This window comes from Schistocerca americana, chromosome 3, assembly GCF_021461395.2.
Source record: "Schistocerca americana isolate TAMUIC-IGC-003095 chromosome 3, iqSchAmer2.1, whole genome shotgun sequence".
NCBI classification, from domain to species: Eukaryota; Metazoa; Arthropoda; class Insecta; order Orthoptera; family Acrididae; genus Schistocerca; species Schistocerca americana.
The window spans coordinates 883,113,772-883,137,594 of NC_060121.1; the positions used below are offsets into that span (position 1 = coordinate 883,113,772).

Here is a 23,823-nt window from a genome sequence, read left to right on the forward strand (position 1 = left end):
CTGCCAACACAAATAACAGAAGTAGCCCTCGTGAGGCGTACAGAGGAGCTAGATGATTGAGAAATTCCTCCACCAAAGAAAAGCAAATATTCCAGAACTCAATCGAGAACAGCTGCCAACACAAATAACAGAAGTAGATATACTTAGAGTAGCAAAGCATCGTAAATCACTTACAAAAAGCAAGTCTTCCAGTCCACACTGTATACCAATTAGGTTCCTTTCAGAATATGCTAATGCAATAGCTCCATATTTAACAATCATATACAACCGTTCGCTCAATGAAAGATCTGTACCCAAGGACTGGAATGTTGCACAGGCCACACCAATATTCAAGAAAGGTAGTAAGACTAATCTACTAAATTACAGGGTCATACCATTAATGTCGATACGCAGCAGGATTCTGGAACATATATTGTGTGTTAAACACAACTAGCTCTTTACTCACACAAAGTGTTGAGTGTTATTGACAATGGATTTTAAATTGATTCCGCATTTCTAGATTTCCAAAAGGCCTTTGCCACTGTGCCACACAAGAAGTTTGTAGTGAAATTGCGTGCTCATGGAATGTCATCTCCGTTATGTGACTGGATTCATGATTTCCTGTCAGAGGGGTCACAGTTCATAATAACTGACGGAAAGTCATCGAGTAAAACAGAAGTGATTTCTGATGTTCCCCAAAGTAGTGTTATAGGCCCTTTACTGTTCCTTATCTATACAATTGATTTGGGAGACAATACGAGCAGGTGTCTTAGGTTGTTAGCAGATAATGCTCTCGTTTATCATCTATTACACTCATCAGAAGATCAAAACAAATTGCAAAATGGTTTAGAAAAGATATCTAAGTGGTACAACAATTGGCAGTTGACCATAAATAATGAAAAGTGTGAGATCATCCACACAAGTGCGAAAAAGAATCCACTAAACTTTTGTTACACAATAAATTGGTCTAATCTGAAGTCCATAAATTCAACAAAATAGTTCAATCAATTTCAATTGGAAAGAACACAGAAAATGTTGTAGTGAAGGCAAACCAAAAACTGTGTTTTATTGGCAGAATACTTAGAAAATGTAACACATCTACTAAAGAGACTGCCTCACTATACCCGTCCATCCTCTTTTGGAGTAATGCTGCACAATCTGGGATTCTTACCAGATAGGAATAACAGAATAAATTGAGAAAGTACAAAGAGCATGTTTTGTATTATCACGAAAGAGGGGAGAGAGTGTCACAGATATGATACACAATTTGGAATGGACACCATCAAAACAAAGACACTTTTCATTGCGGTGAAATCTGCTCCCAAAATTTCAATCACCAACTTTCTCTTCCGAATGCGAAAATATTTTATGGACACTGACCTGCATAAGGAGAAACGATCATCATAATAGACTAACGGAAATTAGAGCTTGCATGGCAAGATATGGGTGTTTGTTTTTTGCGTGCACTTTTCAAAAGTGGAATAATAAAGAATTAGTGTAAAGGCGGTTCGATGAACCCTCTGCCAGGCACTTAAATGTGGTTTGCAGAGTATACATGTAGACATAGATGAAGTAGTGGCTCTGGTCTCATTTCATCTAACAACAGCAAGGTGCCCCTCCATATCCACAACTGGTGATGCCTACAGGCCAATGATGGCACGGCGGTCGATTGATCCAGTCCTTCAAGGCCTGTTCAATCGTAATATATTATAAGCTGACAGGAACAAAATATTGGTTAATCCCCTTAAGAGAGCACACTGGTCACTTTGGAATGCTGCAGACAGTGTAGAAATGGTAACAGGTGATCATGTGACGCCACCACCACAGGCGTAAGTAATGCAGAGAAGCAGTCAATTTGTACATCTCAGTCAGTTGTACTGAATTTGCACAGTAAGGAGGTTCAACATTAAGACACACAAACAAAGGCGGAAAGGAGCTATCTCATTTTCACAAGGTTATGACCACAATGTCAAGCGAGTGTCAAGCCTCGTCAGTGACAATCTTCTTCAAAGGTTCGTAACTTCTATATGAGGCATCAAGTGCACTGACTGCCAATGAGGCAACTGTAACCCTCAGTGTTTCTCTGTACTGTGATGTGGGCCTATTAATTAGGGTTACCCCAAATATGAATCACGACATTTATTTGACATTCTCAATGAGTGAATGTTGCCCTTTCTGCTACATCTTTGTGTTGAGTATCCAGTAGACACTCCTGTCTTACAATATCACAACAGCCACATTCACAAGGCGGCATATGTGCGGTCCCCATTTGACAAACTCTCTGCATCTTATCGAACCTCGAGAGTTCAACTAAATTGTCCAATCTTAATACCATAGAAAATGTCTGGGACTATCTGAAACAGCAGATGAAATGTAGTGAACAGCGGCAGTTCTATGGGATTTGATCAGAGACTGGCTTCAGTTGAATATGGTCTACTTGAAGAAACTTGTGGACACTCCTACTCCCCAAACAGAGGCAGTTATCAAAGGCTAGAGGCAGTGTTAGCATTACGTCTCCCAAGGGTGACAAGTTTTTCGTACAGTGAGCCTACTTTTCTGAAATATACTCTTGACAGGGCAAGATAATTAGCCACTGCTAAAATCTTGATGTGTGGCCAACTAACCACAAGTCAATCACTTCTCAAGGGGACTAGTATCATTCTGAAAACTGACCATTATTTATAGCTGCACATGAGTGCTGAAAAACTTCTTCACTTTGCATGAACAACATATACTATGAGCATGCAAGAGAACTACTAGAATAATGAATTTGAAGAGGCACTAGAGGTTACGTACAGGTCTTGCCGTCATTAATAATGTCTTAATAGTTTAGTGGGCTAGCACACTAGCTGAAATGCAGTTGATCAACAGCAATGGTATATTCAAATCTCACCCATGCATCATCCTTTATTTCTTTACTAATGGGATCATTGTATTATGTACAGGGTGGTTATAATCAAACTGAAGGCATTTCAAGTCCTGCAGTACGGGCTGTATACATTGCATCCCAAGTATGTTCATTAATATCCTGATAGACACAATCTTTCATATATCACCACAACCGGAAGTCACATGGATTTAGGTTGGGGGATATGGAAGGCCACACATCTTTAAACTGCCTAGAGATGATGCGGTTATTACCGAAGGTTTCTTGATGCAAATCTTTCACCTGGCAAGCGAACATGTGGTGTTTCCTCATTTTGCACAAAAATAGTGGTGTGGACACAGCTGCACTCTTGGAAAGTTGGAATCACATGTTGCACAAGGAGGTCTTTATAATGTGCAAAGGTCACAGTACATGCAACAGGCCTATGAGGTATTGTCTCCTTGAAGAAAAACAGACCGAGAATGAATGATCTTGTGAAACCACACAACACAGTCACATAAGCTGGGTGCAGTGAATGTCCCTGCACAACATGTGGCAGAGCAGAACCCCATATGTGACAGTCTTGGATATTCAAGGCATCATATAGAGTAAAATGTGCCTCATCTGTCCAAAGAATATCCTCCGGCCACATGTCACCCATTTCCATATTTGCAAAAAAACAAGGGGCAAAGTCACAGCATTGTAGCCTATCTTGGAGCTTCATTTGGTGTACCTTATGAATCTTTTAGGATACTGTGTAGAATGCACAGCAAAATCTTTTGAACTACTGACCAGAAGAGAGAGAATTCCCATGACACTGCCTGAGTACTGGCTGCAGAATTCAAGCATGTGCTGCACCTTCGGCTATAGCTACATCAATTTCATCAACAACTGCCACGGAATTTCTTATCATATTGTTCAGCCCATTTATAGATATGGGGCTATTTCTGCCAGTGATATTCCCACAGTGTAGCACTGCTACTGCTGCTGCTCTGACAAAACAACTTTACCAGCAGTGCACGGTCGTTCTTCTCAATAGCTGTCGTGTTCCATAACGAAAACTTCAAACCTTCTTAACCCTTCACCAACAGTCATGTCACAAAAGAAATCAATATGCTTCACCACGTGATGAACAGCATTCTGACATCAAAACTGGACACATTTCACATTCTGATTGCTTACAGCACCATATTTTCCCTGGTGGCAGAACGTGGAAATTTTTTTTTTTTTTTAGCATATTCCATGACTGGGCCGATTAATGGATGTACCTACAACGTTTCAGCATCCTCCGATGTATACAGTCCACACTACAGCACTTGGAACACTAAGTGCAACAAAACCACCCTGTATAAAGCGAGTATAAGGGATAGTATCTAAGTATTACTTTGTTCTGCAAAATATACAGAAGACATCCAGACTCCCACTTTGTCTCAACTGAGATATCGCTTAGAATACTTGGGATCAAGTCTCCCACGACTCATGGATCTGAGTGACTTTCCAGAGCTGTACCCCTTTTACTAAACCTCTCCTGTTCTTTTCCTTCACCCCTCTTCCATCTCGCGCGTGTGTGTGTGTGTGTGTGTGTGTGTGTGTGTGTGTGTGTGTGTGTGTGTGTGTGTGTGTGTGTAAGCGCGCACGTGCTCCTGTCCACTGCTTGGCGAGTAGATTTTTTTTACCTGTAAAATTAAATTACATTGTCAAAAATTGATTGTTTTTTTGTTGTTATGTAATAGAACTATGGAACATGTCTTACGCTCAAGACTTATGACATTTCCGGAGAACAAAACCTCTTCTATAAAAATGAAGATGGATTCCACAGAGACCTTGCAAAACTTGGCTTGCTCTGTTCCTCCACGAGATCTACAGACAATGGCACTCAGATTTATGCCAGACTGTGGAATTACCATCCCATATGCAGACTGCCACACACACCACAACACAGAACAGCTGCATTTAGAGTGGTGCCATTACTGGGAAGCATGAACTGCTGATGAACAGAATCACATTGTGATCAGCAACGAGTATCAGTTCTGTGCTATCCCAGATGACTATCACTGGTGAGTACAGTGGCAGCCAGGTGACCTGGGGAGAGGTCACGTTCTTCTGATGTTTTGGAGAGGCACAGTGTTGTTACTCCTGGAGTCATTGTGTGGGGGCCATCAGGTATGACTCCAGGTCACAGCTGCTAGCGACTGAGGGAGCTCTGCCAGCAAAATGATACATTACAGACATTCTGTATTGCAAGTGCTACCACCCACATGGAAGAATCATGGCATCATTTTGTAAACAGTACAACGCTTATCCGTGCATGGCACATCTCCATGAACTGGCTGCACGACGCTGAGGAACTCCTGTGGCAGTAAGATCCCTAGATCTGTCCCTGATGGAATGTGTGTGGGATATCAGTTCCATTCCAGTGCCAGTATCCAGTATATCAAGAACCAGTTACAATGGCTGCAGGCCAGCTTGCCTCAGAAGGGGCTACAGTAAATTTGTGATACCCTTCCTAGCTGAATCAGTGTACGCATCCAGGGCAGAGGTGATGGCAACATCACCCTGTTAAGTGGGCTTATATTGCCAAGTTCTATGTAAATCTCACTCAAATTTGTTATCACAGGAAAACATCACATACCCTTTCAGGCTGTGAAGCTTAATTTCGTTTCCTCCTCCTCTTCTGGGGGCTTCACTTTTTTGACAAGTTCTATATATGCCTCCAGCTGCCGTAACCTGAACACACTTTACATTTAAAAGCAATCTCCAGATGTCAGAATGGGTCAGATCCAATATATCTATAGCACTGGCTATTTCTAACACTTGTAATCACTAGAACACATCCAATTCATGAACCAGCATCAGGGAGGGTATGGCCATGTCTGAATTCAGTTGCCCATTTTGAGGCTCGAAAATTAGGAAGCATGTTCCTTACAGATCTTTATCAACTTCAAATGAATTTCTGTAACCAATAAATTGTTATCTGCTTCAATGAAACACACATTATTTATTTTAAAAACTCATACAAATAAAGCTTTTTTTTTAATATATCATTGTCTGAACGTCATTTCTGTGCCAGCCCACAATATTTTCTTCTTGTTCCAATACAAGAGTAAATAAGCCATATAGAGCCACACTGTGTCTTGATGATTTCTTCCAGATATGCTAGGGCTATCACATTGAATTCTGAATTGTTGTTTATTGGTATCATAATATACATAATGTAAGTCATTTGATTCAGGTATAGGAGACACGTCAATAATTATAATTTTGTTATATACGAGGGTTGGAACTTAAATAGTGGCAACTATTTGTTCATAGTTCGCAGTCTGCAGTTCGTGGTCTAGCAGTAGCGTTCTCGCTTCCTGCGCACGGAGTCCCGGGTTCGATTCCCGTCGGGTCAGGGATTTTCCCTGCTTCGAGATGACAGGGTGGTGTTGTGTTGACTTCATCATCATCATGCATCCCCATTACGATCAGAGGAAGGCAATGGCAAACCACCTTCGCTAGGACCTCGCCTAGTCGGCGGTGCGGGTCACCCGCATCGTTCCCTATGCTCCTTGGAGTATGGTACCTCATTATCATCATTTATTCACAACTGATACAAAAGAGTTACATGTTTGCACCTATTATTATTCTTCAAGGTAGTCACCAGCGTTGTGTAGAACCCATTACCTGTGATGTGCAAGGAGTAGTATACTGTTAGCAGAGGCTGTTCTGTTGATGGTGAGTATGGTGTGGATGGTACAGTACTTCCCAGTCCCATCAACCGAAGTACTGTACCATCCACCATATTCCCCGGACTTAAGTCCTTGTGACTTTGTTTTGACTCCAAAGATGAAGGAACCACTTCGTGTCATTCGCTTCGGAACTGTTCCAGAGATTCGACAGTCAGTAGACTGCTCCATTCGCACCATCAACAGAACAGGCTTTGCTAATGGTATACTACGCCTTCCACACCGCTGGCAATGGGTACTACCCAACGCTGGTGACTACTTTGAAGGACAGTAACAGGTGCAAACATGTAACTCTTTTGTATCAGTTGGGAATAAGTAGTTACCACTATTTAAGTTCCAAACCTCATACATACAATAAAATCGAACGTTTAATTACCTCTTGCTCAAATGTTTGGTTTCATCCTCTATGAATTGGTCTATTGAATAGCAGCATTTCTACAACAGAATCTGCTGTAGCATTGTTTTTAAAATCTATGGTTTCATATTAAATGTGTTTTTGTCCATTAGCTTGTTATATATTGTCATCTCCATACATCGTGGAGTCCAGGCATATAATTTCAACTTGGGTGTGGATAGCATAAAATTATTTTTATTTCTTATATGTGTGGTTAAAATTATTCTCCTCGAAGAATTTGCATCTGCTGTGCAGGCAGATTATAATTTCATAAATGTATATGGAGGGAACAGTTAGGAAACGTAGTTTCCAAAATAATGAGCGACTGCTACAGTAGATATGTATCTGACAATTTTCTTTTGCAGTGTATTTGAGATACACTGTTTTAACTTCCCAGAAAATTGTACCATATATAACAAAAGATTCAAAATAACTATGAAATGCAAAGCTGCTTATTTTATTTGATAGGAAGTCAATATGTGTATTCCAGATTAAGTTTTTGTCCTATTTCAGTCTTAGGAATTTAATCATGTCAACTTATTCCAGAAGTCTATTGCTATATTGCATTGTAAGTTCCACACATTTTGAATGTTTGGTTTTGGGTTTTTGCAGTGGTCAGTTTCAACCCATCTTAACTGCAACCAGTTTTCTAGGATATCCAGTGTGCTTATGATGGAGCTTGGAAGTTTTTCTGTGTCATCATCTTCCATTAAAACAGAAACATCATCTGCAAACAGAACTGATGGAGAATTTATATATATGGTTAAGTTATTTATGTAGAATAGGAACAGGATTGCCCCCAAAATGGAGCCTTGAGGCATATCTTGTGATACTGTACTCCATTTAGAATAATAATTCACGGCATTTGAAGTGTGTAAGTATGATATGAGCAAATTTAGGGCATTGCACTTAATACCCTATTTGCCTAATTTCTAGGTAAGTAAGATATGGTTCACAGAGTCAAATGCTTTTGTAAGATCACAGAGGATACCTGCAACTTTAATCCTCTGACCCAATAACTTGCATATTTTTTCAACAAGGTTATTCACTGCATCCAGGGTTTTTTTCGTGGTTGAAATCCAAAATGGTTACTTATAATGATATCATTTCTTACAATAAAGTTTTGATCTTGTTTGCTGCTACTTTCTCTCACACCTTTCGGAGGAAAGGACAGGACAGGACAGGACAGGACAGGACAAATAGAAATAGGGCAAGAGTTTGCTGTCTTTCCCCGATCCTTGAACGAAGGTCTGACTTTGTCATAATTCAATCCATCAGAAAATAACCTACTTTAGACTGTAAATAAGGTACTGGAATAGTTAAAGCAAATTAGAAAAACCTCAGAATTACACCTTCATTTTACTTCTGTACATAACCATCATCCACATTTAACTATCACATATTTTGATGAGATGTCAAATTGCATCAAATTCTGCAACCTGAGATTGCAGCCAGCATGTGATAGCAAATTAAAATTCTTCAGCCAAGTCACTTTTTACATGTGTTTGAAGAGGTAGAAATCAGTTGCAACCAAGTCTGGGCTGTAGAAAGGATGTTAAAAATGTCCCATCTGAACTGATGTAACAATTTTTGTGTTTGCTGGGCAGTGTGTAGCCCTGCACTCCTGTACAAAAAGAACAGCAGCAGTGGTTAAGAAACTCATTTTGAATGGCCCTTCTTAGTTCTGTTAATAGTCATAGCATGCTTCAAAATGTGTTGTCCTTCCACATTCCATGTAATCTTCAAACAAGATTATTTCGGCAGTCCAAAAAAATGGCAGTCCTAACCTCTCCAGCTCCCACATATTCTTTGGTTTCTTTTGGCTTGTTGAGGTGGTATAAACCCATACCACTGACTTCTGTTTCGCCTCTCGGTTAGTATAGGAAATGTGTCATTACCAATCACAATTCTGTCCTCTCCTGCCGTACTGTAATAAAAAAAGATTCTCAGAAAGGAGTTTTGGAACCCAGTAAGCAAAGAACATGTGGTACCCTAACTGTTTAGTCACATTCTCATGCAAAACACTACACGAAATCTGCAGAAAGTTCTCCAACAGTTAAGCTATAATGAAACACAGAAACACTACTTTTCATTAATATTTTTATCAATTTTCTGTATAGTTTTAACCATTTGACTGCTATAGACATGCTCACCATTCAATGCTGAGTGCGACTTTGTTGTCACCTAGTACCTGTGTGAGAGACCATGCTCCAGACACTACCTGCATACTGGCTTGCCGCATGGTCTGGCTCACCTGTGCTGAATATTCCTCGTGCACTAGGTGTGACAATTTCATCTGCCCGTCCGCATTTCACCAAACCCCAATACAAAATAAATACAGTTACTCTAACAACTTAAATTTTTTTTTCTGTTTAAAACATCTCTAGAAATAAATCACTGCATATGCAAGCACATATGTTTATCAATATTGTTTCGCACATAAGGATTCATCTTCCCTGGTATTTTTAGTAGGATGTTGGAAGCCTGTGATGAAAGTGACATGTCATTTTCGATACATCACTGTACCATAGTATTCTCTCATATTTACTCTTCCGTAAACCTGCTGTCCTACATATATTCAAATATCCGAGAATTCATTGTACTAGTCAACCCTGTAGCAGGATGACGCTACGCTGTTAGACGACTATGTACACATCTTAGCTACTACAGCACAAAACTGCATCAACTTTGGCGCATCCTGTAGTGAGTTGTAGTGGCTCGTACCAGAAATGTGTTTCAGTGTTTCTGAAAATTGTGAAATGGATAATGTGAAGAAGCAACAGACTTGCATCAAATTCTGTTTCAAGTTGAAGAAAACTACAGCCGAAACCCACCACATGGTGACAGAGGCATCTGGTGAGAGTGAACTGAGTCAAGCAAGAACATTTGAGTGGTTCAGGCACTTCAAGGAAGATCATGAATCTGATCAAGGTCACAAAAATTCTGGTCAACAGTCAACAAGCACAATACCAGAAATGATCCTGAAAGTGCAGAACATGATTCACGAAGACTGAAGGCAGACAATTCATGATGTTTGTAACAGGCTTGGGCTGTCATACAGTACATGTCAATAAATTCTCGCTGATGAACTCAACACGAGATGAACTGCAACCAAGTCTGCCCCCCAGATTAGAGATTAGATTAGCCTTCTCAGCACTGACCAACAAAACCTTAATATACAGACCTGCACTGAGCTGCAACAGCGAGTTCAAGAGTGTCTTGGGTCTATGGTTGTGACCTAAAAATGAAGCGGCAATCATCGCAATGGAAAACGCCATCTTCTCCAAGACTGAAAATAGCTAGACGAGTTTGCAGCAACTTGAAGTTAATACTGATCTTTCCTCCTCCTCCTCCTCCTCCTCCTCCTCCTCCCCCCCCCCCCCCAACATTTGAGGAATAGTGTACAATAAGTTTCTTCCACCTGGTCACATTGTGAACGGGCAGGTTTACTGTGAAGTTTTGAGGTGACTGATGGAAAATTTTCGGTGTAAATGGGTAGAGTTGTAGAAAAAGAAAGACTGGTTGGTGCACCATGACAACACACTCGCACACATCTCAATTGTTGTGAAGGAATTCCTGGCTGAAAATAACATGGCAACATTCACCCACCCTCTCTACTCACCACACCTAGTGCTGCGTGCCTTATACCTGTTTCCAAAGATGATAACTGCATTCAAAGGGCAACAATTTGACTTGACTGAAGACATCCAAGTGGAATATCAATGGGTTCTGAACACCCTTCACCCTGCAGGTTTCCAGGAGTGCTTCCAAAAATGGGAACAACACTGGGATCATTGCATAATTGTGCAAAATGACTACTTGGGAGGTGACAGAGGACACTAGGACATAAGCATAATTTTCTGATTTTTAAATGAAATTCTCGGATATTTTGCTTAGGAAATAATAGGCATAGCTGTAATAACACAAGGAAAGGATGAAGCCATCAGTGATATCAATATTATATTGGCAATCATTGGGAACCACATTATTAACTTTTTCATTCCATGTCTGCTGATTCCAATCACAAATTGTGAGTGATGCAGTTGAGCAGACACGTGGGCTGCGAATGAAATACTTCCATCCAATTTTAAGATAACTGTCTGGTGAAAAAGTCTGGTTCTTTCACGTCTAACAGCACAATATCTTTGTTCGATAGAGGACTGAATTTATTTTTGCTACTTATCCTAGTTACCATGCAGTACCCAATGAAGTAAAGCATTGCATGAAATTTTAAAATTGTACATTGTGTAAAATTTCCATATGGATTATTTTAGGTCACTCACTGCTGTGTATGAAATGTACCTCATACATCAAATTGTATCTGAATCTGAGAACAGGGCGATATGTATCACCATTCTGAAGATACTGATTTTGTATCTATGGGAGGGTTGCGCGCATTGTGCCCCGTGTACTCTCCATGCACAACATGAGTTGTGTGGTTTCATTACCAACCAGATTTGACAAATAGCTCAAGATATCAAAATACGGTTTTCTGCAAATGATAGCGTGTAGAGAGGTGCATACACTGATGCATGAGTAATACTCAAAGCTTTATCTGTAAAGATACAGAAGTAACTAGAAATTTTTCAATGGGGTGATGAATTTCTTTTAACAGAGTTTAATATCTCATCAAAAATGAATACTATAGCACTGCACACATTAATATTCATGATATTCTATGTTGGATACTCAGTTTTAATCGAAACCTGCTTGTTCTTATGTCAAAATATGTAATCACTACATAACTTAATGTTTTAATTATTCCAGTTTTGTTAATTTAGAAACTGTAAAATATATTATACCTACATGTAATGACATCAGCTTGCCAACTAGTTTCTCCAGCAACACTACTGCAGTGGTCTTTGTACGGATGTGTTTGATACTCTATTTCAGTTTCTTTTATTCTGTGGAGCCAAGTACTAGGTATAACTGCCTGTCACCATCTTCACGATTTCTTCCTCTGTACTATCACAACCATGTCTTATTTTCTCAGTCAAAAATGATGATGATAACAGCAACGCAAATAAGACTGCAGCAGCAAACACCCACAGGCTATCGTGGTTCCGCATGCTTTATTTATTCGTTGATCGTTTGTTGTCCTCGGTGTCGATGTAGTGGCTGAAAAAATAGGGGGTGGACGTGCAGTACTGTCTTCTGTAAATGATGTAGCTGACAGATGCACAGTTGCATTTCACAGTCTTTTACTTTCACTTTCCACAACCCCCCTCCCCTCCCCCCCTCCCACCAATAATACACGGTTATTTATGGCCAGTGCACTATTGTTCTAACTTCCTATAAGCCTCATTAATAGTTAGCCGGCAAACCATACACATACTGCTACAATAGTTTACTGTTAAACATCTATGAGCAGTAAAAGCTTAACCACAAAGTTCACAGTTCCTGAAGAATAGAAAGGTACGTATGCAGCAGAAACTATCACTGTTTTAACACATGACCAAATTGTGTAACACGTATTACACTGTTAAATTGATGCACTGTTGTCGTTCCAACCAACACTGGTTCCTCGTCTGAAACTCTGCCGTGGACTGACTGTGTCATGACCAAAAACCGGGCCCTTATATATCCTCACAATAATAGGGGCTGAAACTACACATTGTTTGAAATTAAATTTACAGACATTACAATTAAAACTTAACTCATTAAATTATCTGCATACATAAAAAAATCGTTCCTTTTAACAGTTTCTTCTAGTACAAAGTTTAGGCAGAATTATTTGTTTAAATCATGAAATTAACAAATATAGTTATGCAAACAATACTTTTGACAAAACTTTTAATTACCTGGGAATTAAGGGCTGGCTTTGATAACATGTTTTCAAAGAGAGCCAAATAGATACTTTAAGATTACTAGTATTTCGCCTTCCAAATGTTTACAATTATTACAGTCTATATATTTGTTTATAAGTCAGCAATAGAATTTATGTTACGAAACAATTACAGATTTCACCCTATAACAAAAGATACTAACTAGGAATAGTTAAAATAAATTATAAAATCAATTACATACATAAAATTAAGCACAAAATTAGATCTGGTGTTATATTCTTTAAAACTGAGGGCCAACCTCTCTCTTTTCTGAAAATGGAGATTATATTCACGTATATTAATGGTAATCAGTTAAAATTGTAATGGTAATCAGTTAAAATTGAAAAAAAAAAAAAAAAAAAAAAAGAAAAAAAAAACTAATTTAAGGAGGCAAATGTCAAAACAAGAAAGTAAAAATATCCCGGCTCAATTCGTCACAAGGCAATGGAGAGCCGCTTAAGAGCTCGGGGCAGAGTTGCACCTACTTGGTTGCTCTACCTGGCCGCTATGTGGCTCACACATCAACACATATGGAACATACAGAAACACAAGCAGCAGCCCACCCTAACACATCATGAGAACAAAGGCATCGGCAAGGGGGTGCATCTATACACATATAGAGCACCTGACATAACAAACAAAGGCACGCATAACCGTGCATTGAGCACCTAGAGACAGTAGTAACAGTACACGTTAATACAGGCAGAGCAGTCACAGGGATAATATTTGCTACCTTATTTTACGGTGGATTTTTTGTGCTCATAGCTGAGGTCTTATGAACGTGGCAATAATTATTCATGTAATTTGTATGGCTGTAGCCTATCTCTCACCTATGTGGTGTTTGTTAGCAGCACCTTTTAGCCTTGTGAAGCACGAGCCTGACATTTCGGTGGCTGTAGGAAGCAAAGGCCTGTTGTGCCACTGCACAAGCCTTCCGGCTGTGTTTGAGGCGTGGCCGCTATTACTATAGCAGGCGGAACTGTTCACCTTGGCAGATTGCCTTCTTTAAGTGAAGTTTCACCTTTTCCTTCTTAAGGCTCTAATGTACTTGCTTTAACTTCTAAATATTCTGCCTACAGGCCTATATGTGCACAATGTTTTAATTAGATTTTGAGGTTGTTCCTTTGCCCGTACAAATATTTGCATACATACTTGGTATGCTGAGGAAATTTTTAACATAATTTCCATTCTAACTGCCATCTCCTTAGACTTCTACTTTTAATCAGAACTCACTATTCTTTGCTTGAGTTTAATTTGTGATTGTACCATTCTATGGATGTAAGAAAATTTGTGAGATCTGCCATACTTGGCTGTTTATTCTAAACTACCAGTTGTTAATCTAATATCTGTGACTGTTAAAGAAGATTGTGCAAGAGTTATCTTTTTACTTATTTATTGTTTAAGAGAGGTTTTATTATGTTTTATTTTATTTGTTGCTGGTATCGATTCCTTAGAGTAGCAAGAATTGAAAGTTTGACACGTCAACCTTTGGTTAAAATTTAAAAAGGCTTATTTCCATTTAACAACCTCTCATGTTCAGACGTATTTGGTGATTATTGCATTTTATTTTGTGCTATCATGTGCACTTATATAAATGGGATCATTCGAAGGATGGTTTTTGAAATAGCTAAAATAACAATAAAGTTCAGAAATAGCAATTTAATAACAGTTATCCTGTACGGACCACCTAACAGTAACATGGAAGAACTGTCACCCCATAAAAAACAGAGTATAATAGTAGGGGATGTGAACACTGACTCCTTAAATAATAGTGTAAATTACCTTAGATATGTTGATATGTTACAGTCCTATAATTACACCCATGTGAGTTCAACACCAACAAGAATGACGTGTGACTCTCAGACATGTAGTGACCACGTTATTACAAACTTAAGCAAAGAAGACCTTTTAGTTAGAACTGTTGAGAACCACATTTCAGATCATTGTGCATTAGTCCCAGAGAGTCATACAGACAAAGAAATAGTATCTCATAGGGACCTATTTACCTATAAAACAAAGGTAGAGTATCAAACATTAAAGGAAACCCTGGTACACACAAACTGGCATCAAGTAGGCCTATATGAAACAGAAGATATTGATGAAAAGTGGGAAAAGTTTTAAGCAATGTTAACCCATTGTCTCTATCAAGTGTGTCCAGTAGTCAAAATGCTATGGAAAACCGACAGTTCCTAGAATCTTAAACTTCCCCCTAACGTGACAAAATTAAAGGAAGATAGGAAGGATTTATTCTTTTTAGAGACACCAAACTGCAGTACTTCCAATCTAAATACAAAGCAATTAAAAGCACAAATGTAAGCAAAACAGATGAGCGACTCAAAGGAAGTATGTGAGAGATTCATAGAGCAGGGATGATGCAACTGACGCACCACAGGTGTTAAATCCCAGTAATGTCTGTTATTCATTCTTCCTGAGGTGTTTTACAGAATTTGAAATACTGAAAACCATTTCCAATTTCATCACAAATGCATGCAATGGCTGGTATGAAACCTCAGCCAAATTTCTGAAAGAATGTGGTAATGAATTAATAAAGCCACTACAACACTTAATAAGCAGTTCTTCCTGTCAGGAGTCAATTCCTGACTTGTTAAAAGTCACTGACATAGGACCAGTGCATAACAAAGGAATAACTAACAATATATGAAATTATAGGCCTAATTCATTCACATCAATACTCGTTTGAAGTGCTACTTCTTGATCAACTTTAATCAAGTTTCTGAAAGTGCATAAAAGAGCTCTCAGCATGGTTTCAGGAAGAGTAGGTCTATAATAACAGCTGTAGCTACATTTTTTCAAGTGGTACTGAATAAAATTGATGATGGAAACAAAATTACTGGTACTTTTTTAGACCTATCCAAGGCTCCTGAATCTGTAAATCATTCTACTCTTCTATATAAATTAGAACCTTATGGAGTCAGAGGAGTGACATTGGATTTGTTATGATCCTATCTTGCTGATAGACAATAAGTTAAGCTGTATCATGCAAGTGGGGGTCATGTACAAACAGTAAAATCACCTTACGAAATTCTTAACTGAGAGCCCCTCAAGGAAGTGTTATCGGGCCTTTTTTGTTTATTGTGTACATCAATTATATAATAATTTCATGACATTCAAATCTAGTAAATTGAGCTGACAATATCTCCTTCATAAACTGGGGCTCTACAAAACAGCAGTCCAAAATAATACAGAGATCATTTCACAGAATCTCTCTCCGAAAACAAATTGGCACTAAATAAGAACAAGACAATACTGATTGAGTTTCTGGTAAATTATAAATCAAGACAAGTGGATAATGAGCCAGAGTTATCAGTTGAAACAACTGGTAAACATAAATTTCTGGATATTATAGTAGATGAATATCTTACGTGGATGGAGCACATCAGCTACATGTGTAAAATAAAAAAAATAAATAAATAAATAAAAAATAAAAAAAATATCTCCTATAACACCTTCCTGCTAAAACACCTTTCTAGCATAACAGTACCACCTGTCTTGAGACAAATCTATTTTACAATATGGTATCGAGATTTGGGGTGGGGCACCAACAGTATACATGGATAGGGATTTTGGAGCCCAGGAAAGAGCAATTAGGATAATACCTAATATTAGTGAACGTCAATCCTGCGGAGAATACGTCATTAAGCATAACATACTGACAATGTATTCGTTGTATGTTTTAGATCATCCATGTATAGCAGATGTGTGATTATTATTATTATTATTATTATTATTAAGAAATGATGGAAGATTGTGGACCCAACCTTCCATGGGATTCTTTTCCTACTCCAACGTGCATCTTGAAGTTTCCCAGTCATCTATCAGTTATTAAATAAGCACCTTACATAATTCTGAAAAATCATTATTAAGCAAAATAGCTGTTTGTCACTTTATTAAAACATACAAAGAACATTTTTATTTACCTTTTACTTCATTGCAGGTTATGTGACGGATGTTTTATGGGTGTACGTGTTGTCATTCTGTCTGATCACCATTCCCACCACCCCCACCCCAGTTGCACATTAAGAATGACATTGTCTGACCAAAACTTATAATTTCAATAAAGTGTCAAACTTTTTTCAAAAGTATTTAAATAATGTAAATCACAGCCTCTGTAAAATATTGTGCATATTTTCAAGACCATACAAAACCGGTAGTAGTTGAACAATGGAACAAACACACATGCATGCACACTCATTCTTACTTTCATACCAACCAAAACTTCATGGTATTTGGTTACTGAACATTAATTTATATCAGTAAAAAGTGCATATACAGCACAAAATTAATTAAGGAACAAGTTATTTGTTGTGTAAATATTCAACAGAAATAATAGACACCTTTAAGTACTGTTCATCGTACACAGGCTTATCATTAAAATTACAAGGTTCCACAATCGAAGAAGAGCTGTGTAACATGTGTTGTTCTGCACATCATATGAAAGGATAATTATAATGTGATCAGAGTACTTTAAGCTTATGGATCATCTTACTAACAACAGTTCTTTTCATATACTCCTCGAACTCTGAAGAGAAAATCACTGAGGTATTTAACTAGGGACATGAAAATGTAGCATCTATTTTTAGCAGTATTCACACCTAACTTTGGCAAAAGTTGCAACTGTTTTATTGTCTGTAAATGATTAGACACACAGATTTGAAAGGTTGTCGTACTATGTACCTGAAGACAAAACCTTAGTGCTTTGAAATAATTTTCTGGTGATAGGGTGCTTTCTGTCTGGAATGTTTGCTTTTGTAAAAACAGGAAGAGTTTTCTGAAAAGGGCTACACTATTTTTCTTCTTTTGGCTCTATTCAAGTTTTTAACAAATAATTGTTTCAGCTCAGAAGGAGTAGCATTTTCCCACTGGTGAACTATGTGCATCACAGATTTAAGGTGTTTCATGAAATCTGCTTTTTGGCCCAATTCTATAATTAAAAAATCTGCAGGATATTAATTATGATCTTTCATGGGCATTCATAGTCATCCAACCAACAGTTGACAGTACTACAGGTGAAACTGAGAAGGCACATAGCATATAAAGTAACTCTGCACATTAGGGGATGACTTTCAGCAGAGTCAAAATATGCTGACAAATTTTGTTTACTGGTTGCTATAGTGCAGAGTGGTGACTCTATAGAATGGCAGTTGGCATTAGGCACAAACAAACTAGAATTATGACGGCCAGAGGGGGTGACAAGCAGTGCGGGGAAACGAGTCCCACCTCGTTCTCCAAGGGCAACAGCCTACCCCGTGTCCTGCATTTCGCCAATCCCTTCTTGTGTTGTGAGGGTGGTAACCATACTCTGTGTTGGACCAGGATTATTCTCTTCTCCGAACACCCACTCCCAGAACTGCCACATTAAATGTGTCCCCACTATACCAATTTCTAAACTGTATCGGACAGACAAATGTACTCATTTCTTTGTTTTTAGATGCAAGGGCCCATGGACGAGTACAAAGTAGCATTATGTAGTATGTACTGTCTGCAGACCATTCAACTGTCCACAATTAGTGTGGCACCACAGCATTGGCCATACTGATATGTTGTCTTTGTGCACTTTTTATTTTGTAAACACAGTCTTATGTATATTATCTTAGCAAACTCAGCTTCATCAGATGACGCGCAATACCAGTAACCAAAAATTTGTTACATTTCCCATATATATGGGCAGAAGATAAAATTATTTCAAACTATCTCTGATAAAATAGTTCATCCGTATACATACAATTCACTATGAAACACCATCTATTAGATAATTTTACATTTTGAGGCAGAATTTACATCTATATTTGCATTTACTGCAAAATGTAAAATTTTCAAGTTCCTATGCACAACATACCATACACCTCACACCTCTGTACATACAGGGTGTCTTAAGAGGAACGGTCAGCATTCAGAGATACAACAGGAACAATCATCCAAAGCAAAATTGTCAAGTAAACATGGTCTCTAAAATGCATAACTTGAGAGCTATGAGCACTAGTTGTACTGAACTTTACACGACTTTTTTTGCTTAGAATGTCAGTTCCTGTCATATACCTGAATATTGACCATTCCTCATGTGACGCTCTTTATACATCAGACCGTTACAATCAGTGAAACAAATGAATGACCCCGTGATGAGAGTAAAGACAAAGAAACACTGCATCGTAATTCAGAGCAACACAGGTACTGCAATACTGTATTTATTTGCCAACACTGGGCAGTTGACTTTCAAGTAAAATGTCTGCCCAGAACAGGAATATACATAATGGATTTACAGATATAGGTTGTAGACACATGGTTGATGACATACGAAAGTTTGGGTCCAGCCATGAGTCATACTCTGATAATCAACACACACACACACACACACACACACACACACACACACACACACCTCTACTAAGGATAGATAAATAATGTACGGTTATTTTATATATAAAATACTTTAATACAATAGAACAGAAATACAGTTTTACATTTATATTCCTGATAGCTTATGAAAACTTGTTTTTTCGATCTACCTGTTGCCTGCGTGTCAGCTGAGGTGTTAGAGGCCGCAAACTTGTGCTGTCATATGGTAAGACTGCTGGTAATCCTGCTTTTCGCTGTGTCTCCAATAATTCTTGTTCTAATTGAATAACCTACAAAAGATACACTTCATTACTGCAGATCTTATAAACATTAAGATAATGCAAATTCCACAGTACACAGAAATAAGGGTGCACAACCAATTGCTTGGAAACAAATGAATCTTTTCTTTAATCGTTGTCTTCTAAAGTCCTCAGAACAGAAGCTGCTTTCACATTCTGGCATCTGAGTGCCAAGCATCTGAGCCTCTACTTTCAAAACTATCACTACTTCTTCCGCAAGAAAGGAATATAAAAGTTACAAACTCTAGGAATCGTTTTTTCTACTTTGAGGTATTTCTGGCAGCAATACTTCGGATTTCATCATCAGTGTAAATACTGGCGAAACATTCTGTCTCCCTTGGTACACATGGTAACCAAAGACAAGCCATTCAGTGCCTACCTTGAGAAATGTTACTGTTAAGTAATTCATTATTAGAGTCAATGGTTTTCCATATATAACCACCACCACCACCACCACCACCACCACCACAGGCAGTAACTCTCAACACTTTTACTTTTTTTATATTTCTACTCTCATACAGACTTTATTTAAATCTCTTTCCCTTCATTGTGAGTATTATCCAATCCCCCTGGTTCTCAGCACAGCATTTCCTACTTCTTACTTTTCTTCAAGTTAAAAAATATAAAAATAGAATACGCGCGCAATACTAGTACATGAATGTCAGTGATACGGGAAATTAAATATGAAAAAGGAAGAATGTGGCCAAGATAGATTAGATATAACAATAGTCTATGATAGAAGAGGTAGCAAAAAGACTGAGAAAGCACGGAAGAAAACAAAAAATTCAGCACAAGACTACAGCGTGAGGCATATTATGAAATACATGGTATATGGAGGAGGATTACTGAAGCACGCAGTCTTGTGGATTCCTGCTCTAGCTATTTCTGCCTTTGGGGGCAGTTGTGTGGCAGACAAAGATGACTAATAGTATAAGAACAGCTCAGTATTTAGTTGATTCAAGGATTCTACAAAACATGCAATGCAGGAGTTTCTTTAAACTGTTCCTGTCCACAACACTGTGCATGGTACATACCCGATCTTTCAGGCTCTTGACGAGAGCATTGTACTCTGTGTCCTTCTCTTGCAGAAGCTGAAGGTAGAACTCTTCTCGATGGATCATGTCTGCTTCACGCTGAGTGAATTCCCTCAAAAGTCTCTTAGCCTTTGCATACTTTTTCTCTAACGCTGCATACTGAGCCTGAAATAATTTTTTAAAAAATAATAATTTTTACTACCACATAAGAATATTTGTGAGAAAATAAGAGATGAAAAAATGAAGAAATATCCTCAAATTATTAAAATTTAAATTGTATAAATATTTACTCTATTACTTTCATAATAATAAGCTAATACTTCAGTTAAAACTTCGGTTTTGGGAGTCCACAGCCAACTTAGTTTTATACCATAGGCTCTCAGTCCAGATGTTTTAACTTAACTAAATACTGCCCATGAATGCTTATATCGTATTAATAAAATTGCAACTAGATAAAACAAAACTATTTCATTTGATATTTCTCTTGTGCATGGTAAGTAAACATGTTCAAAAGGAAATTTGAGTGGTCAGTCAATGTTTTAGTTTCACTTCTCAGGGAATTAACTAGCTGACTCCTGTGTTTTAGGCTATATCCTTCTATCTGTTGCATAATACATCTTATTTACATCCTCAACAGGAAAACAGTAACTAAGCTGCATTTATCAGTGCTTTGGTGATACATTCCACTTGCCATACTCTCACAAAGGTAACTTTTTCAAGCAATTCAACTTTTGAGTCTGAAACCACAACATGTTTTTCTCACCTGTGACTGTGAAAGCATTTCCTGCATGTTTGCGATTTCTTTTTTGGCTGCCAGGAGATTCCTGTCTGTCTCTCTAAGACGTGCTGTGGAGTGGCGGAGTCGCTCCAAAAATTCCTCATTATCCACACCATTCTGCTCCATTTCAACAAGCTAGAATTAAATATTGCTATCAAAGCAACAAAAATCAGATGTAGCTAAAGTGTTAAAATGCAATTTTTTGTACCGAATAACTTTTTTTTTTTATTTTACTGTAGCTGACTCAGTAGGACCAAGCTCATTATACACTAAAATCACAATTACATTAGAAAAACGTATAATGTTTAGTCAAATGAATACATTAAACTAAACTGTCTTTATCTGCAGCAATCACTTATTGCCAATAAATTTCTGTTACAACACTAACTGATAGTGTTTCAGTGCCATGTCATTAATTTCTTTTTGGCAAAAGAGCCTGTTCCTGGAAATAACACCAGCCTTCTCTTGGAAATAACACTGCCAGTAAGTTTCTTCACAATAATATTTTGAAAAACAACGAGATAGAGCCTGATAAAAAATGTCAATAACAATCTTACAAAGCCATACAAAACAGAATTATGGCCATAAAAATTTCAAGAAGTTCAGCTTTAATGATGTCATAGCAAACAAAGCTGCAGTAGCAATTTGAATTTAAAGTATCATCATTTACAAATGGCCACTTGAGCAAGATTTGGAGAGTATTTAATTTTACATTCAGTACTGTGGCATTTGCGGCATTTGAATAAGTCATGCAATACATGAGACCTGGGTAATGGAGAGGCTTGCAGGGCCCAAATTCATATGATAAGACATACTAGTACACTTAAAGGCAGTGCTTCTGTCTTTCAGTGAGTTGTCTCCGTTATCTCTAATTCTTAATTTTCAACCAGAACTTTCCATACAGTAACATACCAGTATAGGTGAACAGCGGCTGTTTGTTTTGAAGCAGATGTACTTGTAGCAAAGAGAGGAGCATGGTGGGGTGCATACACACAAGGCAGGGTTTGCCAAAGCTGCTCTTTAGCACAACTGAATGTCTGAGTTCATACACAACTCATAGATCAATGTGTGTTTTAGGGTACTTATTAGTCTAGAAGCGGAGAACTTTATATTCCAACATGAAGTCACAGGAACAGAGGTTAAAAAATGGCTGCAGCCACAGATGACACTTTTACTGTGGGCTCTCTGATATTTGGTAAGTAATGTGTGGAAGTGTAACTTAGCTGGTGCAAAAACTATGTCTTCAAGAGCAACAAAAGCAGTGGGGTTAGTATGGAGGATATGAGCAGGAGTGAAGGAGAAGAAATGGAAGAAACAACAAGGAATTGCGTGGGTGCCTACAAAAAGCTGTGTACATAATGGTGATCTCAGATTGGATTAGATAAGCACCATCAGCTTGTAACTTCCCTTCTAATTACTCAAGAAGCTAGTTTGGAGCTAGTCATTAACACCAGCCTGCAATATACTCTACAGAAGTAGATAACCTTGGCTAAGCCTTTACTGTCAAACATATTTTGACTCAGTGCAACACCTGATGTTTCTCCCTAACAATGAGATGTAGGAATGAGTGTGTGAATTCATTAATTGATGTAAAACAATGCAAAAGAAATCAGAGGCATCAAATAATATTGTGATTTGAGGGGAGAGGGCCTGAGATTAAGTGCTCATAGTGACTGAAGGGGGTGCAGTGAAATGAATATATATAGTGAAAAGGATAGCATGATGAAATGCATGGCTTCCAGTCTTTCAGTATCATTACTTAAGTTCCTTCACACTTTGTTCTGTCCCTCACCATCCTAACCATAGCATTCTCCATCATCTTAACTGCTATTCATGCTTCAACTTGGCCAGCCACATGCTATTTTTCATTTTAATCTTTGTATCTAACACATTTCCACTCCTTTGCTTTACACTAATTTCCATTCTCTATTACAGACAGTACATTTCCATTGATTTTTACTCTGAATTACCTACCACCTGTATTTGCCTCACAGACTGCTCTTTTTTACCTATAAGTCCTAAAAATGAAAGAAGCAACAAGTGTTCCAACTATTAAGTACTTAATTCAAACTTTTTAATTTGCCAGAAAGTTTCATATCAGCACACACACACACACACACACACACACACACACACACTGCTGCAGAGTGAAAATTTCATTCTGGAGTTGTTTCAACCTCTCCAAGATCACTGACCACTTTATGTATACCACTTCTCTTACCATTAATTACTTATATTTTGACATTTTTTTTTTTGTTCTGATACAATGAATACATTACATAATTGTTGATAGCATAAATTATTGAACTACACAGACACAAGAATGGTATGAGTGTTTAATTAAATTTTTCCAAAATACGGTGCTTCACTTTTGTTAGACTTAAATTAGGCAGAACTTCTACAGCAAAAATGAAAAAAAAGTCTAACATTATTAAAACAGCAAGGTAAAAATTCTCGAAGTGTCCTTTCAATGCCATACAGGGAATCTAGCCTATCACTGAAGTACTAGCGCAGGTCTAGATTGTGTATGCACAGTTCTTTTAGTCTGTATGAACAACGTACTGAG

The 23,823-nt window shown here is 38.0% G+C and overlaps 1 protein-coding gene across 1 annotated transcript in view; it reads right to left on the reverse strand.

Moving 5' to 3' along the window:
• The window catches only part of LOC124606464, a 183,695-nt gene that overhangs the window by 65,151 nt on the left and 94,721 nt on the right, over positions 1-23,823 (reverse strand). Inside the window, exons 17-19 of the mRNA XM_047138446.1 lie at positions 21,243-21,392; positions 20,480-20,644; positions 19,317-19,436 (exon numbers count right to left, since the gene is read on the reverse strand). Coding sequence (XP_046994402.1) covers positions 19,317-19,436; positions 20,480-20,644; positions 21,243-21,392 — 435 coding nt within the window. The remainder of the gene's footprint in view (positions 1-19,316; positions 19,437-20,479; positions 20,645-21,242; positions 21,393-23,823) is intronic.